At 40.5% G+C, this 18488-nt stretch overlaps 2 protein-coding genes across 2 annotated transcripts; both read right to left on the bottom strand.

Annotated features, from left to right (window-relative positions):
- Positions 1–997: 997 nt before the first annotated feature.
- On the bottom strand, positions 998–6499 carry LOC141787195 (uncharacterized). Its single transcript, XM_074665484.1, has 3 exons — positions 5732–6499; positions 4483–4788; positions 998–4027 (listed from the first exon to the last, which is right to left on the bottom strand). The coding sequence occupies exons 1-3, from the start codon at positions 6216–6218 to the stop codon at positions 3525–3527; spliced, it is 1296 nt and encodes a 431-aa protein (XP_074521585.1). The 5' UTR covers positions 6219–6499; the 3' UTR covers positions 998–3524.
- A 3700-nt stretch (positions 6500–10199) lies between these two features.
- Positions 10200–17558, bottom strand: pi4k2a (phosphatidylinositol 4-kinase type 2 alpha). Its single transcript, XM_074665408.1, has 9 exons — positions 17193–17558; positions 15356–15556; positions 15135–15266; positions 13173–13326; positions 13032–13093; positions 12844–12943; positions 12506–12639; positions 12254–12313; positions 10200–12143 (listed from the first exon to the last, which is right to left on the bottom strand). Exons 1-9 carry the CDS (start codon positions 17529–17531, stop codon positions 11982–11984), a joined length of 1344 nt encoding a protein of 447 aa, XP_074521509.1. The 5' UTR covers positions 17532–17558; the 3' UTR covers positions 10200–11981.
- Between the last annotated feature and the right edge of the window lie 930 nt (positions 17559–18488).

Here is an 18488-nt window from a genome sequence, read left to right as displayed (position 1 = left end):
AGAACTGTAAAAGTTAGTGCTCTAGTTTGGCCTCACCCAGTCAAAACAGTCTGCCGCTGTCAGTGATTCTTAAAATTAAAATAAGATTTAAAAAAAATAAACCTAAAAAGATATGAAACAACAGTGTGCATTTCATAACCTTTTATGCGATATCTCACCAGAGATTGTGATATTATACTGATAATTTAACAACCATTTCGTTGTAAGATTGAGCAGTGCCAACTAAGTTTGAAAAACACTGTCTTCTGTGTAATTCAAACATCTGACTGAGGCAGAGTGATACATCTACTAAAGAAGCTGTCATATCATCGCCTTTGGACCTCCATAATGAGTGTGTGGTTCATTTAACACACCTTGGCTATTCGTCATGATAGTAGCCTGGAAAACCCTCACTGAAGTACAGTAGCCTAAGGTAAAGAGATCAGTGATGGGTTTTCTTTAAATTAAGGGGCAACAGTTGTCACCTTTCAGTGCTGCTTCACAATAGAGCGCCTGCTTTCTGACGATCGTCAACAGAAATAAAAAGAAATAGATAAAGATTTGTTTTCTCATGATAGGACATTGACTGTCAAGTTATCTTTGGGGATTTTTTAAGTTTAGATAACTGCAGACTGCTGAGAGTGATACTAGATGGATAAGCTGATTTTATGAAATTAGGTTTCGTAATACATTTTTTTTTAGTAGGAGGCAGGAATCCTTTTACTCAGGACTTTGCAGACAAAAGGACAAACAGTCAGTGTTATCAGCGAAAGAGGAAGTGATTCCCATCAAGTGAACACAAATAGTCTAACCATGAGCTTTGTTTGCTGTGTCATGAGATTTGAGTGAAACATTGGTTAAAGTCATTCATCTTTCAAAGCAGAAAAGGTTTGCTCTTGGGCTGCTTAAATAATTTGATAACAGCTGTTTCTGCAGAAACACCTGGAGCTTCACAACAGAGCACACTCTGGCTGAGTGAATCAAACTGAGTTTAAACAGTGTTAAAATCAATACAAAGAGGATGTAAAAAGATGGTACTTTGATTGAGACAGACACAAGTCATACAAAGTGTCAGGGTACTAACATTCAACAGATAAGTCTTTGAGGACTTGAGCGAGCAGTTCTTTGAAGTTCAGAGATCCTGTTCAGGTTCAGAAACCCAATCAGGCAAGGTGACAGGTGGGTATGTTACCTTCTGGGACACTTAAATAATTACAAAGGAAGCTGCAGTTATCAAAAATACTACATTTGCAATGATATTTTTCACCCCCGAATGAAAATCTGCTTTGTCTTGAGTATCGGTAAATGCCCTTTTGTAACATTGTTGCTTATACCAGGGACCACCAAGGGGAAATCAACCCACCCCTAACCAGATTTACCACTAGATCTTATATTTAGGACTCTCAATGTAGAAAGTACTGAGATTGGCAAAGTCAAACAAAATGGATATAGTACGACCACTTTTTGAGCATTTCCAATACTTTAATTCAAAGAAGTTAACTTTAAACGCTGTGCTCATAATAAGTTATGAAAGGTACATACACAGAAAACATTTCAGTGAATGGGGTTAGTATACCCTCATAAACACACTCATTAGGCTTTATACTTATCACATTGTTATATTATATTTACTTTCTTCATCATTGTATAATTAAAGGAGGATGATGATTTACAGATAACTCAAAGAATAATGAATTTTGGTTTGGTAAGAGTAAAGTGATAACACTTGGTGACTTGAGGAAGAACTGCTCTCTGGATGAGAGCTTAAAAACAATACTCTGTACCTCAATGTGCAAACCTGAGGGGAGGTAAAACAGTATGGTTAACTTCAGGGTGAGTATGGCATACAGGTTCATCTAAATAAATCAGAATGTGGTGGAAAAGTTAATTTATTTCAACTCAAAAGATTCACTACTCGCAGAGTGAAATAATTCAAGCATCCAGTTATTTTATTGTGGTGATATTGTCTATAGTTAATGAAAACCCCAAATTCAGTATCTCATAGAGTTGAAAATTGTAAAATAATGTTGTCACACTCTTATCAGCTAAGTGACTGGAAACACCTGCAAAAGTTTCATCAGCCTTAAAATGGTCTCTTGGTCTGGTTCAGTCAGCTACACAATCATGAGGAAGACTGCTGACTGACAGTTGTCCAGAAGACAGTCGTTGGCACCTTCCACAAGGAGGGTACAGAAGGTTATCTATAAGAGTCCTGTATCCAAACACATTAACAGAAAGTTGAGTGGAAGGAAAAGTAATCGAAGCAAGAGATGCATGAGCAAGGTGGGTAACTGCAGCTTTGAGAGGATTGTCAAGCAAAGCCCATTTAAGAGTTTGGGTGACCTTCAAAAGGAGTGGACTGAGGCTGGACTGAGAGCACCAAGAGCCACTGCACACAGTTGACGGAATTTGGCTGCAACTGTCACAGCCCTCGTGTTGAAATGTTCCTGAACCAGAGACAGAGTCAGAACTACAGCTACACTAAGGAGAAAAATGACCAAATGCTCAGATGTCCAAAGTCCTCCTTTTAGAATATACGTTATCATTACATTTGGGAATCAAGGACCCAGACTTTGGAGGAAGAGCAAAGAGGCACCAAATCCACGTTTGCACAGTCAGTGATGGTTTAGGGTGCCATGTCATCTGCTGGTGTTGGTTCACTGCGTTTTCTGAAGTCAAGAGTCAATGCAACTATTAACCAGTTAACTTGAGAGCACTTCATGCTTCGTTGTGCTGACAAGCTTCACAGAGATTCTGATTTCATATTCCAGCAGGATTTGGCACCTGCCTACACTGCCAAAAGTACCAAGGGATGGTTTAATGACCACGATATTACAATGCTTGACTGGCTGGAAAACTTGCTGGCCCTGAACATCATAGAGAAAACATATGGGATGATGTCTAGAGAAAGACAAGACACACCAGACAAGACCCAGTAACACAGACAAAGCTGAAAGCTACTTTAAAAGCATCCTGGGCTTTCATTGCACCTCAGCAGAGCCACAGGCTGATCGCCTCCATGACACACCACAGTGATGTAGCAATCTATGCAAAAGGATCCCCAAACAAGTACTGAATGCATATCAACAAACACACTTTTCAGACGGCTAATATTTCTGTAATTAAAATATTTTTTATTGGTCTTCTATATTCTAATTTGTTAAGATAGTGAATTGGGGGATTTTATTAACTGTTAACCATTATGATGACAGCTAAGAAATAGATGCTTGAAATACTTCTCTCTATGTGTACTGAACCCATATGAGTTTTACCTTTCCAACTTTCACCGTACTCTAATTTGAGGTATGTCTGTGATCCCAAATGTCCAAACTATCTGATAATCAAGATTTTCCATCATTGTAAAAGACAAATAGCAAATGGTGTTGTATTTCTGTATAGAATTGAGAAGCAACATTCATGAGCTCCGTGGTTTGCAGCCTGAAAAGCCCCAGCAAACATTTTATTCCTTAAACAAGTTATAAATTAAACATTGTGTAAAATCAGATATCAGCATTATCTCTGAAATCAGTCCCACTCTACCGATGCTACTGATTGTGTGTTCGTTGATGGAATTTAAGTCCCCCACAGTTCCTGAAAGACTTTCCACACTGTCCACAGACATAAGGCTTCTCCCCTGTGTGAATTCGGAAGTGTCTGGTTAATGCGCCAGAGTGTCGGAAGCACTTTGAGCAGACTGAACAGGTGTATGGCCGCTCTCCTGTGTGGATGCGAAGGTGAGTCTTGAGGTTCTCCATGCGATTGAACTCTCTGTCGCACTCAATGCAGCGGAAAGGACTGCAGCCTGGTGGGTAAAGCTGTAGCTTGGCCCTCTTGCTTCCTGCTATAGGCTGCTGGAAACACTGGCGCCTCAGCTGGCACTGGCCATAGTGCTTTCGCAGCAAGCTGGGCAGGTGGAAAGTCTGACTGCAGTACTTGCAGGTATACAGGTTGCTGAGGTTACGGCTGGTTCGATCCCGAACTCCATAAATCTGTGAGGGGGCTCCTGGGATGGGGATGGGCTCTGCTGCCTGGAAGATGTTTGGAAACTCTGTAGAGAGGGGTGGAGGTGTAAAAAAGAAAAGAAAATTTAAAGAATTACGTGTTGAGGAAATACAGTAAAAAAATTGTTCAGTATAGACGTCATTCAGAGGGAAAATCTCAAACATTTCACAAAGCAATTAACTTTGGACAAGGCTGAGTTTTGCAGAGTAAAATCAGCAATGAATGGCACATATATTCAAATGCATGAAATGTCATTCCAGACAAAAGTATATGAGATTTAACCATTATATTTGTAATCAGTGGTAAAATATTCTGTTGCACAGCGACATCCGTTATCAAAGATGTCAGTTATGTTCCTTTTTTGATACTTGAATAGTGTCACATACTGTTATGAGCTTGATATATAAACAAACATCTCCTCCTTGATCTTAAAAGTTAAATCAATGGGTTTTTTTTTTTATTAAAAAGGAAAATTGGTGGTGTTTTGTTCATCTGTCTTACCCCGAGTTAGTCCCGCATCCGAGTCTTCACTCTGGTTATGTGGCACTTCTGGTTTCCACTCCTCCAGCATTTTACTCTGAACCACTGACATGCACTCAGGGCTGAAGTCCTCCACCTTAATTGAGTCTAAAATACAACTGGAACCATCTCTTTCCTCTTCTGATGTCTCCTGCTTAATCCTTATCTGCTCCACAGTGGACTTGTGATCCCTACAGGGATGTGGAGGGGAGTAGTGGTGGTCTTGAGATGCTGGCTCATTGCTGTCTGCTCTCAATGCATACACACCAGATGTCTCCTCACTGGCTTCTGTAAAAGGAAACATCATGGACATATAACGTATTTAGTAGGGATGCACAATATTGGATTTTTACCGATATCCGATATATCAAAACCCCTTTTGGCTGATACCGATAATCACAAGTTTGTTTGTTTTTTTCACTGTAAAGAAAGCTAAGTCTATCCTGTACTGAAATTTATATGTTACTCTAATTGTGACGGTCTTATTTGTTTAAGAAACACACATGAAACAAGACAAAAACATTTGATTTTACCATAAAAAAGTAATGTATTATTTTTTCAAACTCAAGACATTCAGTATTGAAATACAGAAATATAATTTCTTTAGATCACATGAACTTTAAATGTACAATGCATTTTTAAACATAACCAAGTTGCATTTGATTATTTTAGAGCTACTGTAACAACCTGGTGACAGACACAGAGCTCTGCAGTGCAAATAAATGAAGTGCTACATTTTATTTAAGGAGCTTATTTTTCAGATGGAAAATAATAATAATCCTAACTGAATAGCACCTTATCGGCTGTGCATATCGGCAGAAATTTTCATATTTGCCGATACCGATAAACGTGTTTTTAAGCTTTTATCAGCCGATACCAATATTGTGCCGATAATATTGTGCATCCCTAGTATTTAGTATACCAGAAGAAAATTTTGGGACTGAAATCACATGATGGTAATCTTGAAGTACTGCTAATTTTCACCACTCAGCTCTGACATTTATTAACAGCTTTTGAGAACCAAGAAAAATTCAGTGAAGTCAGAAATGAAAAGAAAAATACTGGAACTGAAATGCTGACTAACCTAAACAACTAGAATTGCATTTCTGTATAGGATTAGGCTTTTGTCTTGGACCAAAAGTGTTAATCAAAGCATGGCCAGCAGTGTGTGTAATCATACAGTTTTCATATTAACTGATCATGATGGTGGGATCAGAAAGCTGTTACACACCTGCAGCCATTGGTTCACAAGGGACAGCACATCCATAATCGTTCTCTGAAGCAACACTGACATGTTGTGTGTCCACCTCATCGCTTGATCTGCGCTCCTTTTTCCGGTCAGGAGTGGGGTGGTCTGCTCTGCTGACACCTCTGACCCCATTGCCCACAGTGAGGACTGGGCTCTGCACTACGTCTTTAGAGCATGTGGGCTGATCCTTTTGTTTGGCTGCATTCAGGAGCTCATTTGAGTCCAGCAATGCTTCAGCTTCCTGCAGTCTTTGTTTGAGGGACTCGTTCTCTTGTCGCATCTCCTCACAGATGACTCCTGTTGCCTGACAAACGAGCTTCGACACCTCCCGCACTGCGATCTCCACCGCGACCTCAAAGGCTCCATGGATTGCAGCGATGAGCTCCTCTTGCAGAGACACAGCGGCTTCGGTCCCGCCCGCTTTAGTCTCAGAAGGCCGCTTTCTAGCCCCAGTCAAGTGTGTCTTCATGGTTCAATCAAAAATAATATGCTACGATTCCCTTTTAAAATATTCCTCCCCACTTTCTCTGTTATGGACGCTTTGGTAGCGACACTGTTTGTGAGCCACGCCGAAGGTTTTACTTCCGGCAACAGCTCCTGACATCTACTGGCGAAGTCGCTGAACTGCAGCCGTTAAGCAAATAGTGAGACACTTACAGGTGCATTGAGAAGAGGAAGTTTATTATGGCATCAAATTAAGTTCAGAAAGCACTTTAAAAAAAAGAGTCAGTGAGGTCTTCGGGGCCTGATCCATCAGTCACGACTTTTGTACTCTTCAAGGTGGGAGAGGATCCAACCAGAGGGTCCGAGGACGGCCATAGTCATCACAGTCATCACAAAGGCAGATTCCTGCAGGGTATGGTCTTGTTAATTTGGTAAAAGTATTTAGCTTGCCAGAAACTCTACACAAACACATTAATATTTAAATTCTAAATTATTTCCAGTTCTTACGGAAACTGTCGAAGTGAGAAGGCTGGACTCACCAATACACCAATATTGTCTTTAGGCGGTTTACTATTAATGTAACCTGCTCGTTGTTGAATCAGTCCACTTGCCCGGGGAGCAAGAGCCCGACGAGACCGAAGTAGTCCGGTGAAAAGCCCACACATGTCCGTTTATGGATGAAGAAGCCCTGGAAATCTCTTTCAGACACGACGTAGACTGTCAAGAATTGAGGCTGCGTCCGCGCGTGCTTAATCACAGCCGTGCTGTGACACACCTGTCAGTGTAGAGGTTCAATTAGGCTGGCTTCAGGGTCTATGGGAAACCCCGCAGCTTTTGGGTGAGTAGTGCTTTCAGTTACTATTTGTTAAAAGAAAAGTTGCAAAAGTAAACCCCTGACTAACTCTTACTTGTTTTTCACATAAATTCAGAAATCAAATAATTTTCTGATACTTTGTGCGTTTTACTGCTGAATGACTTGACATTGATGCCTTTTTTCTGTTTCAGTATTCTTTTGCTAGAGAATTTCCAGAAACTGTACATAAGGGAGAGCGGGGTAAACTGAGCCACTTTTTACATTGTTTGACCATGGTTTTTGTGGCTCAACTTGCTCCAGCTAAGGGGTAAATTGAACCACATGGCGGTGAGTTGACCTTTTGACTTTTTGGTAGTGTTCCTTGAAGTTGATGAACCAATCTCAACCTAAAAGAATAGGGACGTCATTAAGAATCTGTTTAGCTACAAGACCAACTGTTTACCTGAGTTAATTTGCAATCTCTTCTACACTACCTGCTGAACCGTTAGCGTTCCAGCTCTCGGGGACAGGGATATTGTTTTTCTCTGCCATTTCCTTGGCTAGATCATGGGATTTCTTTGCCATGAAACCATGGACTGGTCAGCCAGTTTTTTCACATGGTTTGCAAGGTCTTCCTCCATTATCTCTTTGCGTTTGCTGTCCCTGTGTAGCCTGCCACTGTCACTTCCTCTCCCTCTTTCTTTTTTAGCAATCTTCGTAAGGTTGACCTGTCGATATTTCTCTCTGTGGCCACTTTTCTTGTGGATTTTCCTCCCCGGACTTTGGTTGCTGCTCTCTGCATCAAGGGGTGTTGAGCCCCAGTTTGTCTTCCTGCTGTATTTCCTCGGCATTCTAGCTTGTCTACAATGTTACACATATTTAAAAAAAAAAAAAAAAAAAATCAACATGTTTTACCTCTGACACTCCCCTAATTGCAGGGTAAGTTAAATCACTGGGTCAATTTACCCCAAGCAGTTTGGCTCACTTTACCCCACAGCAATCATTTTGTTAAAAACAACCTAGCCTAGCAATTCAGACTAATACCTAATACCTAGCTACACGATTCACATGGTTTTATACATTGATAGTTCAGGTACACATTTGATGCATGTTTTAAATATAGTTAAAATTATTTTGAGTTTATATTCATTATTCGCGATATGTTGAAAATTTACTTTGACGTGCAAAAAATGATTTTTGGAGAATAAAAGTTACTTAACACTTCAACTTGTGTTTCTGTTCACCACAGAGAGCTTGAAATGAGGCGGGCTACCTAAATCCAGAGTCATGTGACCACTGATGTGTACTGTTTGCCAGATACAGGGGGTGGGTCAATTTACCCACAGGCTCAACTTACCCCGTTCTCCCCTACTAACTGTAATCCAGGAACTCACTGAAACAGTGTATGGGGCTGACAGCTAGGCAACCTACTTCCTCTACAGGAGTCTTCTGGATAGTCCACTGTATTGTAACTGTTTTATTCTTTCTTTGTCCTACTCTCCCACTTCATCACCTGCCAGCACTTCCCATCCTTAACACAACCCCACTATAAGCATCATATTGGAGGCCCAATTATTCCTCTCCTCTGAGACTAGTCTGCCTGTGCAGGGGAAACTTTCCAATCACAGAAGGAAATCATGCTGGGAACCTACACTAGCTGCACAGACTGTTCAGAACAGCATGAGACAGAGACGCTGGTGTAGAGGCAGATGGACAGAGATACAGAGGTATCAGAGAAGGAAGAAAGGGGAGGAAAGGTGGATCTCCACGGTGGTTCATAGGATCAGGATATCTCAGGTTAGTGATTGTGTCAAATGTCAAGAGGCCTGCAAAAAGTAAAAAGAGGAGGGGAAAAGTTATGCACAGATGAGTATATAACATAAAATAAAGACGATACAGTCAGAAAAATGATATAAAACTATAGAATGCATGTATTCATTTTATAAATCACAAGTCCCGATCCTGTCTGACTTGATTCCAGACTCCCTCTGCGTCTGAAATGGGGTGTGTAAATTATCATGTGCTTAACAAACTCAGCATGACCTCACAAGACTGTCCTCCTGTCTCTGCACGTACACACACACACACACACACACACACACACACACACACACACACACACACACACACACACACACACACACACACACACACACACACACACACAAATTGTTATAGTTTGCTGTCGACATTCCTCACTGATACTAAATTAGATTAGTTGCAGAAGTAAAGACGTGTCACAGAATAGTCAAGTGCTGGTGTGGGTTTACAGGGCTGTGGAGTCATGACAAAATGGTGTAGTCATTTTTTTTCAGCAAGGCTAGCATTGATGACGTTCAGTTTGTCATTTCGACAGAGCCTGAAATAATTTCAATACTTTAGGTTAGGATATTAATGTTTTTTCAAGGAGTGACTTTATTCATAACTAGTTGGTTATTTCCTCATAGCACTGTAAAACATTAGATTCATTAAGCACAAAAACCCTCCAACCAAGGACATAAATATAGGTGTATTTTAAAGCTAATTAAAAAAATTATGTTAAAATTCTTGAACTAAGATGGTGAACATTGGAAACACTATACCTATTAACTTAAGTTACATTGTATTTCTGTATATATTAAGTCAGTGGTTTTACACTTTTCACAATCCTAATACACATTAACAAAACCAACAGTTTTGTTGTGAATTACACTAAAGGATTTACACCTTCACTATTTGTAGTTTTGATCCAGAGTTAAATTATCTGTCTCTCAGGTTTGTGGAGCTACTATCCAACTGTAACCTGAAAGAGAACTGTCTGTTGGATACTCATCAAGACATATCAGGGAATTCAAAGCCAGCTCATGGAGTCTGGATCTGTCAAGAGAGGAGTATGCCAGACAGTCTGAGCTCTACCTACACTGCATCCTTCATTAAAAGCAGACTGGGGTTTGGATTGTCGCTTCGTGATGGAGTCAATGAAACTTAAATCATAATTCATAAATGATTTTACAGGAAAAGGAAAACTGTGTTACCACTGTGGAAAATGTGTGCTACCATACACTCAACATGTTGAACTTAATCCTACAGAAATAAAGTAATCCTTCGTTAGCGATTGTTTACCCAAAATCTAGATGGGTATCCGTTGACGGAGTGTACTGCAAAGTTGAGACAGATAATTAAGTATGTATAAACAAAGCATCTGATTTCAACTCTTTGTCATTGTGTAGCAGATGAGGTTTTTAAAGTCCTGTGTTGATGTAATTTATTTTATGCTCAATGCCATAGGTTTTCAAACAAAGGATGCTTGGAGTTCTCATTGTCTCACAATAACTTAAAGTATTCTCACATTCTGCTAAAGCAGTGCAACCATCTCTGATCACTTTAGGCAACACAAACAAACAGCTAACACAATGCTTGTACCAACTTTTATGTTTGCAAATCAAACAACATCCAGTATGTGAATAGCAACATCAATATTCATATAGAGTAAAGTCACATCTCTGGCCACCTGACAACAGTAAATCTAATAGTCTGTTTCTTTTTGGCTTAACTTTGGTGTCAACCAAATCCTGTGGGAAATAACCATCTTATGAGCAGCTCCATACATTTCATGAGCTAGATACTAGCTCTGCTGTTTGATGCTGTATATGCATTTCTTTTTAGAGCACTGGAAACATTTGCTTGTTCTATGTGAAAATAATACTGAAGTGAGTGGAAAAACTGAACCAATAAAAAAATATTAGAAGGTTAATGAACATCAACTGAAACAGAGCAGAAAAGATAAATGCACAGTAGAAAAAGTTTCATAGTTTACCCCTGAAACAGTCACCATATTATAAATATGCGGTTTCATTTTTAATATGAAAAAGTATCATAGGAACTTTAGACATGTTGTTAGACTTTCTTTGTTTTAGTTATTTGTGATCATTACTGTAAACTCTTTATCACAAACACACATTCTGTGTTAATGGAATATGTTTTAATTATAATCTATCATTAAATATTACATACAAATTATACAGTGCATTGCCACAATACATTTCATGTCAGTCAGTACAGCAGGAAGTTACTTTGTTGTTTGCTTCAGCCTACCCCACGTCAGGCAGGAAATGAACGAAAATCAACATGGTCGAGACAAACAGGAGCATGTGGGCTGAGGACAGCTGACCTGTCCTCAGCCTGATTGCAGATGACTTGATTTTTTTTTTCTTCACCAGTGGTTTAACTCATTAGTGACAGAAGGACAATTATGTGAGCCACGTAGCTTAACAAACAGCTTGTGTTTTCAACCTCCACTGTGCCTCCACTTTATCAAATCACCCTGTGGACTCATAGATCCCGATCTAAACCGTTAGGAGGAGCAGTAAGTTACTGTGAAACCAGTTCACAATTCTTGTATTCATTAAGTTTACCAGTACCTAAATCCTCAAAAGTTTCCCACATCAAACACTTCTCTTTGTTTCTCTGTGGAACAAAATGTTGATCTTCAGTAGTTGCATTAATGCTCTCACCAGCCCAGGGCTTGTAACTGCACAGGAGGGAATATGCAGGCAAATATTAAAAGGCAAAGAGGTATGAAGAAAACAAAAAACACGGAATGCAAACACCTTCCATCCAAAAAGGAAGAACGAGAGGCTTTTGTGTGAGCAAACATTACGTGCACCCCAGGAAGTCTGAAAGAAAAGTCTGACCTCTTATGGAAATCTCTCTTTCTGACAGGAAGGTACTGAATCTTCATCTTTAAGTTTGTATTTCACTGACATCCACACACAAGGCACAGAGGCGAACAGAGAAGATATGCTCTGAGATTCCTCTCTTTTGGCCTCATCTCTCCACCCATGAACTCAGTCTCTCAAACAAAGTTTCTACACAGGACGGGTGATGAATTATTTCCATTTCCAGAGCAGACTCATGCGCTCTTAGATAGCATCCTTTCATCTCACAGTACATCGCACTCCTTGCTTCTGTCCTTGCTCCTGCTTCCTGCTGTTCCTCCTCTTCACTGTGGTGTTCCTACCACCAGGTGAAGAAGGGTCTTCTGCTCTGGAAACTCTGTGTGTAAGACTCACTGTTGGCTCTTTGAGGTGCTCTGGCTGTTTCAACTATTACTGGGGGCATCTGGACCAGCTGCAGGGGAGTTTTACTGTCCTTCAAGGCTTGGCACAAGTTCAGGATCTTGGAATTAAAAAAAGGGACACAAAAACATACTCAGTATTGAACTTTTAAAAAAGATAATAGAGATCCATTAAGATGTTTTTTGTTAAGCAAGGAAAGAGGAGACTTACCTGTCCCCTCATGACAGCGACTTGTTTATGAAACTGTCCTCTGTCAAAACCAGGATCTTTCTGTGAAGCATGAGGAAAAGACCAAGTTATTCGTGTCATGTTTGAATACACAGATATAAGTCTTTACTTTCATTCCTTTTGTTTGTTTTTCACTTAATTTTGCATCATTTCTCATCCAGATTCTCACACTGCACATGCTAACATGATTGCCATTTAAGCAGCATGACAAACACAACCAGAGACACTCTGTACCTTGAATAATTCATACAAGTCTTCTTCCAGGTCTTTGATGAAGTTTGGGTCGGAGAGTTTGGGCAGGACCAGTTCCCGGATTTCCTGGGAAAAAGGGACTTTGGCCTGGGACAGCCACGCCCAGTAGAAGGGATCTGTTGATCCAAGAAAGAAACCAAGGCTTACAAATCAAATACATATCTTGGGAAGGGGTGGAGAGTTAATAATGAGGTGATGGAATATGTGATCTTTTGTATCTAGAGACATGGGTAGAAGAAACAACAGGGAATTGGTTTCTTAAAAGCTTGCAGTGAGGGCTGATTGATTAAATTTGGTAATAAGACAGAGTAGGTGCTCACAGGCTCTCCAGGAATCAGGGTGTTTGAGGGGAAAGGCGAGGCCGTTGTCTATAGCTGCCAGCTTGATGATAGGATCCTTTACTACCACCCAGTCTGCGTCCTACAAAGATACAGGTGTAACAGAAACATGAGCTGATTTGTGTTAAAAAAAAATCACATCCAATTGGATTTCAGTTTTGTGTCCTTACCCTATTGCTGACAGGGTCCATTGGACAGTCGTACTTCAGCAACCAGTTGTCGTTTCCTCGGTCTAGAGCACCAAACAAAAGAGTTCAATACTCCACCCCATTCAGATCAGTTACACACTAGTGAGCTGGGAAAGCAGATACCTGTGTTTCTGATGATGTAATCGAGGACTACAAGTCGCTCAAACTGAAGCTGCAGCTGACGGTTGGTGTTTTCAGGCAGAGGCTCTGCTTCAAACCTCCGCAGCCAGAAATCTGCATCTTTATATCCATCCACAAAGAGCTGGAAGGAACCAACCTGGATATCAAGCAACAGATCAGACTCATCATGTTAGATGCAGTACTTTCCTCAGGATAGTGTAATGATATTGCTCTGCTAATGAGATTGCTCTTTGTGCCCTGACATAAAGTGACTTGGCCTTTTTGTTTCTTGGACTTTATAGTGAGTCCATCAAAGATAAACCTTTTTTTAATTGCCTGTTTAAGGTGAGACTATTGGACTTAGAATGGAGGAACAATGGTAGTTGTCATCAAAGATAGAAACAAAGATCTAACAGAGACAAAACAGTGTCTGTGTGAGCTAGGAGGAAAGTACAAGGCTGTATGTTTTTGAGTGTGTATACATGAGGTTTGCACTGTTTGATAGACATGGCACTTCATGTGCTTCTGAAACTCTGCACCACTGAAGAATCACACACTGGAACATGAATATCAAGGCATTGGGTGGTTTGGAGTAAAACTACAGAGCCAGAGTAACAATCGAGTATTCTTATGAGCTGCTGCAGAAAACCCTAAGTAAAAGAGCTTTATACAGTAGTTCTGTGTTTTTCCAGCTAACCCAAATCTTTAAAAACAGTAAATGTCGCATTAAATGCTTATTTCTAATTACATGTCTATGACTGTTTTTCCAGCTTTTCTGGGGATATTGAAAGTTATTTAAGGAAAACCAAATACTGATTCGGCGAAGAGCGAAATGAACAATTAACAACTAACATCATCCAACAGTTCTAATCAGGGATGCACCAATCCAGCTTTTCTGGTTCCGATACTGATACAGATACCAGCGTTAAATAATAACCTGCATGCCCTACTGTGGGATAAGACTAGTAATGTTTTGGGTAAAAGGCAAAAAATGATCATATGGAATTATACCATGGTCAGTGAGAATTCCAATGTCAACTGGCGTGCTTTAGATTGGTCTAATGCACGCCAGTTGACAGTTCAGCAAGTTAAATCACCATTGTATCACTCCGCTGTGCGTGTTACCATAGCAACGCATCACACACATTTCAACAGGTGAGGATAACACAAGAGCGCTGAAAGATGGATTTTGAAGTCAATTTCAACATTTTTGGACCAAACAAAACATGTGATGAATGGGAAGAAGAGGAAACAAAAATAGAACAAGCTAGGCAACGTTACAAGCAGCATTTATGGTGCATGGCATTCTATTCATCTTGACAACGATTGCTAAGACAAAAAAACTTTTTTGGTTGACTAACAAAAAATATTTGAGCACATTTAGCAAGTTTACAGCAATTATTCATTATTTCTTTTAAAAATTACAGTTGGTGGGACTGAGGTATGAGCGGATTAAACAACTCGGAAGCGTGCGTTAGACTCAACCTCCCACTCAACGTCGTGCCTTAGAACGCTCTAACGCACGCTTCCTCGTTGTTTAATCCTTACTTACTGAAGTTAATTTTTATTTGAAGTATACAATATCTAAATGTTTACCACCAAAACAGTTCTTCAGAATGTACACAGGTTCTTTTCAAATGTTAACTTTTATGGCCTGTCGACTGGTGATGCAGCTAAAAACAAAGCAAGTGCATCAGAGGCAACATTTCAAATCAAGCAGCAAAGAGCGCTGGAAAAAAAGAAAAGGCGCAGAGCTGTTGTTTGCCTGGATCGGCACCATCGATCTCTTGTAACCAATAGTGATCGAGCCTACATTGATACACCGATATCCGATACAACCGATATCCAATACACTGATAACCAATACCACTAATGGGCATCCCTAGTTTCAATAATATACTTTTAAAGGACAGAGGACCTCACCCCTAAATGCAATCACCTGTGAGATACAATTCACAGAATTACCTTTGGTGGTAGCCCAATCCTGTGGAAGCGCTGGCCCACTTTCGGCACCTTCTCCAGAGCAAGCCTCTTTCCTCGCGACTTCACCCGGTCTATGGCACTGTAGTTGAATGTTTCACTTGCTAAGTACACCACCTGAGGGACAATATTACACTTTAAGAGAGAGGGTTTTGGAAATTGTTATTGATGATGTAGAGGTAGTAGACAGTAGAGCATGTCTGTACCTTGGTCCTAGGAACAATGTTGAGCTCCAGTTTCTGATCGACCAGGCTGGCCCCGGCTTCTGAAAGATAGCCCTGGTTTAAGACCAAACAGTCACGTCCAAAACAGCATGGACAACACAGCTTCTGCAGCCACTTAGTCCACTTTGGGTTCAGCTGGCCATAGGGCTCTTCATTCTTAGGTTTGAACACACCAATGATTTTCTGTGGAGAAATACAGATTGGAGAAAATCGAGAGGTGAGATGAAATGCTTAGTTGGATTTTTGAAATTTAGCCTATTTCATCAAATTACAACATTCTTTATTTTAGAAAAACAAAAGATTAAAACTACTTTGTAATCACACAAAAACCCACAAATGTGACCCACTTTAAATGAAATGAATAACAACTAGTTGAAACATTAGAATCTAAATCTATCTCAGAGCATGTCGAGAATCAGTATAACAAAAAGATAACATTTGGGTTCCATGTGACTTAAAGTTGCATATAGAAAATCACATGTTACGTTACGCCAGTTTACACACACACTCACACACTGATTACAACATGAAACTTGGTCCTTGAAGAGAATTATACACTCACAGAGAAGTAGCACATGACCACTAAGCACACTGGTGACTAACCATGGAAACTGGTGAAGCTGAGGTGGGGGATAATAGCCTCACACATTTAAACTTACTCATTTCTGCTTCTATAGGGGTGGTGCAATTGTCATTTAGAGGAAGACACACTTTTACTTCAATGGACTGAATACACCATAGGGGATATTTAGAAGGAACAAGCCCAATGGTCCGAAGACACACTTCCTTATTTCAATAAGATCCAGAGCTCAGCACACACTGTGGATAAATACAAATTGATTGGACAGTGACTCTGGCTTGCTTGAGACTTTGACTGGCCGGTTCCAGCACTGCTGTGCAAAGTTTGCTGTCAATTATCTGATCATGACGATAAAGAGCAATTACATAAGTGACAAATGAATGCTTTGAAATGGTTCGTGAGCTACTTGTGATTCTTCCTGTGAAGCGCTATGCCAAACGGAAAGTGAAAACAAAAGCAACTTCTGAGAGTGTAACATCTTAAATTTAGTACTTCAGACCTTACTCTTTGCTCAAACTACTGTTACAACCTGACACAATGGTTGCCATGCATCTTATCTGCGACTGTTGTTTTTGTTGACGTCACTGCGACCTCTTTTTAGCGACAGACTACCTTTCACTGACAGACTACCTTTCACTGACAGACTACCTTTCACTGACAGACTACCTGCTCAGCAGGAAGAGCTGACAAGACGATCACTAGGCCAGCCAGCACAGCAAAAGTCAATCTGACGATGAAAGCACTTCAGACGAAGTGCACTGATGGAAAGAAAAGTTTGGGGAAATTAGTTTAATCCAACGACGATGTAATGTCCAGTATGTTGGGGATGGGGAAAGAATTTTATCAATTAGTTTTGACTGTGGTTTTGTATCGCTCTACCACAAACTAAAGCTGAGCTGTCACCCGATTAACACAACTGTTCAGTGCCCTGTGGGTGTTAATCTCTCACTTCCAGGTGGACCAAAGATGAATCTTCATTGTGATCAACAGCCAATTTGGTTGCTTTGATTACGATTTACTTTAGACTTAAGAATCTACATCCGTGGTGTGATTGCTTGCCTATCAACCCAATTGCTAAGTCATCGCAGGCTAGTTTGTAGAGGCCCTTTACTGTTGATTTTTATAACGGTAAGACAACAAAGTAAAAACATTTAAGTCATTTCCACACTCTGACAGTTCATAAACAGCTGACATTGACACACTGGAAACCAGTAGGTTAAAGTACACAGCTCCTCTTACCCCCTGTGCGTCTTTGACAAAATAGCTTCCACTGGACCCCTGGTAGATCCTCTCCGGGTAGATACCCTCCTCTATGGCCCTCTCGGCCTTTCGGATGATTTCTCTGAACTCGGGATCCTCCGGGAACTCGTTCCTGTGTGGCTCTCGTGGTGAGCCGCCACGGTCCCGATCCAGAAGCGGCTGTCTCTCCCGGCTGAGCCCAGGGCTGCCCGCCGGGATACGTACCACTGAGCCCGGTGTGCCTCCGAACGCGCCCCGGGGGCTGGTGGGCTCTGTGGGACAGTAGCTGAAATCGCCAGAGTCCCGCAGCGGAGAGACAAGCGGACTCGTCTCGTCCATTATTTTGGTGGTGTGTGAGGAGTTATATTAACTCCTTGATTAAACGGAAGACGAGAGAATAGATCGACAGTTGATGTGTAGAAAGTGGGACGGTTGTTTTGTTGGCTAGCTCTGACGCTGGCTAACACAGTAGGGAAATCAGATGACTGTCAGCTTCCGGAAAGAGGCGGGACCTGGTGAGAGTTTTGTTCTGTAACCAATCAGCGTTCATTTTCTCTTGTCAACGATCAAATCCCTGATGCTGATGATACTTTAGTCCCGCCCACGGAAGACATGTGACACTGTAGTTAACCCAATCAATTAAGTCCTTATAAAAACTATTTGAACCTTTTACTTGCAACTGTAAGCTGGTTAGAACAAAATTCCATTCTAAAGCAGCTTTAAATCCTCATTCAAAACCCACCTAATTATTTTGACAAAACTAAATCTAAAAATTATCTGATTGGAGGTCCTGGATACTAGGAACTCAGTTATTCAACCAAGGCCTGGATATGTGGGCTGTAAAATAGGTGGTACCTTCTGTTCTTTTCAGATTTTTTTCCCACTATAAAGTAAAGATTTTTAATTATCTTTGACAGTGATTTATTCACAACTAGTAGCTGAACATGATTTTCTTTGGAGTAATATACATATTGGAGTAATATGCTTCTTCTTCTTTTTTTACCTCACTAGTAAGGTCAAAGGTCGTAAGTGCTCTCTTTGAATGCCACACCAAAACCTTGCTGCAGTGAGTCAGACAGATTGCAGATAGAAAGAAGGTTAATGAACAATATCCTGATCACGTGACCATAGCACCTCAAAATAAACCAAGGAGCTTAAAATATCCAGTCATACAGTGACATGTGTCATGTGTGGATGAGAATTCCCCACAAGACCTTTAATCCATCATTAATCCCAACTTCACTTTGAGAAGCTGCTATCTCAGATTGCTAATGTAACTGTTCAATAAGATCACTT

This window comes from Halichoeres trimaculatus, unplaced genomic scaffold, assembly GCF_033239565.1.
Source record: "Halichoeres trimaculatus isolate MK-OKI-2021-1 unplaced genomic scaffold, fHalTri1.1 fHalTri1_scaffold_2, whole genome shotgun sequence".
NCBI lineage: Eukaryota > Metazoa > Chordata > Actinopteri > Labriformes > Labridae > Halichoeres > Halichoeres trimaculatus.
This window is presented reverse-complemented; position numbering and strand designations above follow the sequence as displayed.

Excerpts from the sequence above, each read along its gene's own strand:
- pi4k2a (XM_074665408.1), bottom strand. The coding sequence starts at position 17,531 with ATGGACGAGACGAGTCCGCTTGTCTCTCCGCTGCGGGACTCTGGCGAT. Across the intron at positions 12,314-12,505 it reads ACTTGTATGAATTATTCAAG|AAAGATCCTGGTTTTGACAG; the intron begins GTACAGAGTGTC and ends CATGCTTCACAG. Across the intron at positions 12,144-12,253 it reads TCGCTGTCATGAGGGGACAG|ATCCTGAACTTGTGCCAAGC; the intron begins GTAAGTCTCCTC and ends TTTAATTCCAAG.
- LOC141787195 (XM_074665484.1), bottom strand. The coding sequence starts at position 6,218 with ATGAAGACACACTTGACTGGGGCTAGAAAGCGGCCTTCTGAGACTAAA. Across the intron at positions 4,789-5,731 it reads TTGTGAACCAATGGCTGCAG|AAGCCAGTGAGGAGACATCT; the intron begins GTGTGTAACAGC and ends TTCCTTTTACAG. Across the intron at positions 4,028-4,482 it reads GGATGCGGGACTAACTCGGG|AGTTTCCAAACATCTTCCAG; the intron begins GTAAGACAGATG and ends CCCTCTCTACAG.